Below are 4730 nucleotides of genomic sequence, written 5' to 3' on the forward strand. Positions count from 1 at the left end.
CAAAGCTAGGAGACCACCGGACGGCTGAAGTCAACGAGAAGACGTACGGTCAGAAATTACGAAAAGCGGGCAGAAACACAGAAGAGCACGTCATCGAGGTTAGTACTTCGGTCCCAGTAAATTTATACCGTAACATTTTGGCGCCCACCGTGGGGCCGAAGTAGAAGATTCCCTATGGTGACCACCAGGAGCAGAGACGGAAACAATACAGACCCTATGGAGCAAATGAGGCGACTTCAAGACCAGTTGGAACGACAGAATCAACTCATACTACAACAACAGGAAGCCTATCTAAAGATCACAGAGGAACTTAAACAACTCAAGGAGAAACAGCGAGATGCAACAGATGACCACAGCCGGAATGATGATGAAGACCATACGGCACAGAACAGAGAACCTCCTCGCTCACCGAACCTGCTACCTTTCACGGAGGCTATCATGCAGGCTCCTATGCCCGACCGGCCCCCTCCGCAGATAGAAAAATTTGATGGAACAACCGACCCAGAACATCACCTCCGAAGCTTCCTGGATTCAATGGCCTTTTATTTCAATGACGATCCGGTCAAATGCCGAGCGTTTTCCCTATCCCTGAAGGGAGAAGCTCTTGAATGGTACTATGCTCTCCCTCCTAACTCCAATGATAGTTTCCGTACGTTTGCCGGGCTGTTGAAGAGGCAATACGTATCTAACCGAAAAGAGGCAACTACAGCGGCCGAACTCGTCAATCTCAGACAGGAGAAAGACGAGCCACTTAGAAAATTCATGCACCGATACACTGAAGTAGCAAGAAGAGTAAAGGGGGTAAGTCATGAGTTCATCATCACTAGTTTACCTAACTGCCTGAAGCCGGGTTACGTCTCAGAATCACTGTACGCCAAGTTGCCTAAAACCATGGAGGAGCTGCAAGAAAAAATGAACAAATTTATTAAGATGGAGGACCAGCGGCATTTCCGCCGGAAAACGGACGCTGCCACAGCCGAGACAAAACAGGAAGGGAGACGATCACGGGATAAAAACCGTAATCACAAACCGCCGCAAAAACCCGCCCCTACTCCTTACAATCCTCAATACAACAGGTATGCCCCTCTTACGGCCTCGAGGGAGAAAGTATTCGAGAAAGCCCTACAGGCCAATCTAATTGCCGCCGCCAGACGGGGGACTCCGGATGCCGCGGACGGAGCCAAGGTTTGCAGATATCACGGCAACCAGGGGCACACCACAGAAGAATGCCGGGCCCTCAAAGACAGAATTGAAAAGTTGATTCGGGAAGGACATTTGCAGGAATTTGTCCGAACAGACGTGCGCCGGCGAGACCGGTCGCCTAAGGAGACCAGAAGAAGTCCCGAGTATACCAGAAGAAATTCCGAGCGTTCTCGTGATCAACACCGCAAACACTCTCGCAGTAGACCTCAGAAGCGCGACCCCACTCCGCGGGGACGGATCGACACCATATCGGGCGGTTTTGCGGGAGGAGGGGCCTCGTCCTCAGCCCGCAAAAGGCACGCGAGAAGTTTACGAAGTGTTCACAACATCGCCCGTAACCCTTTATCGATGTCAGACATCATCTTCACAGACGAAGATTTTCATGCTCCCGACCCCGATTAGGACGATCCAATGGTGATAACAGCTCGTATAGCAGANTATGATGTAAGTAAAGTTCTGATAGATCAAGGCAGCTCCGTCAACATCCTATATTGGACCACCTTCCAAAAGATGGGACTATCAGAAGATATAATAGCACCCTTCGGAGAACAAATTGTCGGTTTTGTAGGCGAACGGGTGGATACTCGAGGATATGTAGATCTCAGAACCCGGTTGGGAACTGGTGACAGGGCCAAGGAACTCCGTACGCGGTACCTGTTGGTAGAAGCCCACACCTCCTATAACGCCCTCCTAGGACGGCCGTGTCTCAATGCCTTCGGTGCCATAGTTTCCACCCCTCACCTAGCGATGAAGTTTCCTTCGGAAGAAGGAAAGATATGTACCGTACGGGCAGATCAGAAAATCGCACGACAGTGTTATGTGGCTTCTTTAAAAGACAAGACATATCGTAGAGAGAAAAGATCGGAAGCGATATTGGTCGATTTGGATCCCAGGACCAACACTGATGATCGCATTCAACCCCAAGGGGAAACCAAGCAGTTCATTCTCGGCAAAAACGCCGACCAAACCACCTCCATCGGCGCCGGCTTGGCGCCAGAGCAAGAGAAGGACCTAACCGCATTGTTAAAGTCGAACAGCAAACTTTTTGCATGGACCGCCTCCGACATGCCGGGAATTCACCCCAGCGTGATCACCCACAAACTGTCAATATTTCGCGAAGCCCGTCCGGTAACTCAGAAAAAACGACGACTAGGCAATGACAAAAGGGAAGCCGTGCGGAACGAGGTAGACAAACTGGTGAAGGCCGGATTTGTCCGAGAAATCCGATACAGCACCTGGCTCGCAAACGTTGTGATGGTAAAGAAAGCAAACGGTCAGTGGCGAATGTGTGTTGACTTCANTGATCTNAANAAAGCCTGTCCGAAGGATAACTACCCCCTTCCCAGCATCGACCGGTTAGTAGACGGTGCTTCNGGACACGCAGTCTTGAGCTTCCTCGACGCCTATTCCGGGTACAANCAAATCCCCATGTACGTCCCGGACCAGGAGAAAACAGCTTTCATAACGNAGCATGCCAATTACTGCTACGAGGTGATGCCGTTCGGTCTGAAAAATGNCGGCGCAACGTACCANCGGCTCATGGACAAAATCTTTCGAGAACAAATCGGGCGGTGTATGGAAGTCTATGTAGATGACATGGTNGTAAAAAGCTCTTCACACCAGCAACATTTGAAAGACCTGGCNGAAGTCTTTCAACAACTCGAGCAGTATGATCTACGATTGAACCCTCTGAAGTGCACATTTGGGGTACAAGCAGGCAAGTTCCTAGGTTTTTTGTTAACCGACCGAGGAATAGAGGCCAACCCAGATAAATGTCGGACGATTTTAGGGATGCGAAGCCCAACGAAACTCAAAGAGGTCCAGTGCTTAGTCGGACGCCTTACCGCTTTATCACGGTTTATACCGAAGCTCTCCGACCTTATCAAACCTATAATAAAGAATATGAGGAAGAATGTGCCCCGGCACTGGGACGATCAGTGCGAAGCTGCCTTCTCCACTATAAAAAATATACTAACGTCTCCGCCAGTTATGGCGCGACCAACAGAAGGCCTCGATTTGCAGCTATACTTGGCGGCCTCCAACCATTCGGTAAGCGCCGCCCTCATTCAGGAATCTCCAATTCTTAAACTAATTTATTTTGTTAGCAGAACTTTACAGGGAGCANAAGAACGATATTCCCAGGTNGAGAAAATAGCTCTCGCTTTAATCACNGNAGCGAGAAGACTCCGACCGTACTTTCAAAGCCANCAAGTCGTTGTCCGGACGAANCACCCAATCGCTAANATTCTCCGCAAGCCAGATCTCGCAGGCCGAATGGTTGCCTGGTCCATTGAATTGTCAGAATTCGGCCTCCGATTCGAACCACAAGGTTCCGTCAAGGGTCAGCATCTGGCTGACTTCGCAGCAGAACTCTCGCCGACTATCGTACCGCCCACATGGACTTTAAGCATGGACGGTTCGTCAGACAGGAAAGGAGGCGGTGCTGGAGTCGTACTCGAAGGACCGGACGGTCTACTTGTCGAACAAGCCATATCCTTCAACTTCCAACTCAGTAATAATCAAGCTGAATACGAAGCCCTAATCAGCGGGCTACTTCTGGCAATAGAATTGGAGATCGAACGTCTGGAATGCCGAATGGACTCACAGTTNGTCGTCGGNCACATTAACGGCACTTTTCAAGTCAAAGATAATCATCTGTTACGATATTATCATAAAGTTAGTAATTTGATTACATCATTTGACAGCTTCAGCATTGCACATGTACCCCGAGCGCAGAATTCCCGGGCGGATCTATTGTCTAAACTGACGCACAGTCGGGACAAATCTCAGCTAACCTCGGTGATCAGAACCGCGTTAGATAAACCCCTGTTAGAAACGTGCTCCATTGACCTTGCCGCCTCCAAAACTGACTAGCGACACGAAATCGTACAACTGATGACTCAACAAGAGCAGGGCGGGTTCGTAAGTGCCTCCGACGCTAAGCGAATCGCCCGTTACACATTTGTCGGCGACGACCTTTACCGCCATGGGTATACTACCCCACTGTTGAAGTGCCTATCTACGGATGAAGGACAATATGTTATTCAAGAATTGCATCACGGAATTTGTGGAATACACTCGGGTAGGAGATTACTTCGAGCAAAAATACTACGGGCAGGTTTCTACTGGCCTACCATTGACAAAGACTGCTCGGATTTCGTGCGAAGGTGCATCTCTTGTCAATCTCATGGACAGGACACCCGAATCCCTCCATCAGAGCTCATGGGAATCATTTCCCCATGGCCCTTCGCTCAGTGGGGGATGGACATAGCGGGTCCCTTACCGGTTGGGAGCGGACAGCGCAAGTATCTCGTTGTGGCTGTTGACTATTTCACCAAATGAATTGAAGCGGAGGCCCTTGCAACCATTACCGCCCGGAAAATGCAGAGCTTCATTTGGCACTTGATCTGCAGATTCGGCATCCCGCAGAAGCTTATTACCGATAACGGTCGGCAATTCATAGACCGGACGCTAGAAGATTTCCTCCGCGGGTTTGGTATCAAACATGTTACNAGCTCGGTGGAACA

The 4730-nt window shown here is 49.8% G+C and overlaps 2 protein-coding genes across 2 annotated transcripts; both read left to right on the plus strand.

Moving 5' to 3' along the window:
• The first annotated feature begins 174 nt into the window (after positions 1 to 174).
• LOC106762061 lies at positions 175 to 1605 on the plus strand. Its single transcript, XM_014645754.1, has one exon. The coding sequence runs from the start codon at positions 175 to 177 to the stop codon at positions 1603 to 1605; it is 1431 nt and encodes a 476-aa protein (XP_014501240.1).
• A 9-nt stretch (positions 1606 to 1614) lies between these two features.
• Positions 1615 to 4077, plus strand: LOC106762069. The gene has a single exon (XM_014645766.1). The coding sequence runs from the start codon at positions 1615 to 1617 to the stop codon at positions 4075 to 4077; it is 2463 nt and encodes an 820-aa protein (XP_014501252.1).
• Positions 4078 to 4730: the final 653 nt, after the last annotated feature.

This window comes from Vigna radiata, chromosome 1 (assembly GCF_000741045.1).
Source record: "Vigna radiata var. radiata cultivar VC1973A chromosome 1, Vradiata_ver6, whole genome shotgun sequence".
NCBI classification, from domain to species: Eukaryota; Viridiplantae; Streptophyta; class Magnoliopsida; order Fabales; family Fabaceae; genus Vigna; species Vigna radiata.

Coding starts and splice junctions, on each gene's coding strand:
- LOC106762061 (XM_014645754.1), top strand. CDS start 175: ATGGTGACCACCAGGAGCAGAGACGGAAACAATACAGACCCTATGGAG.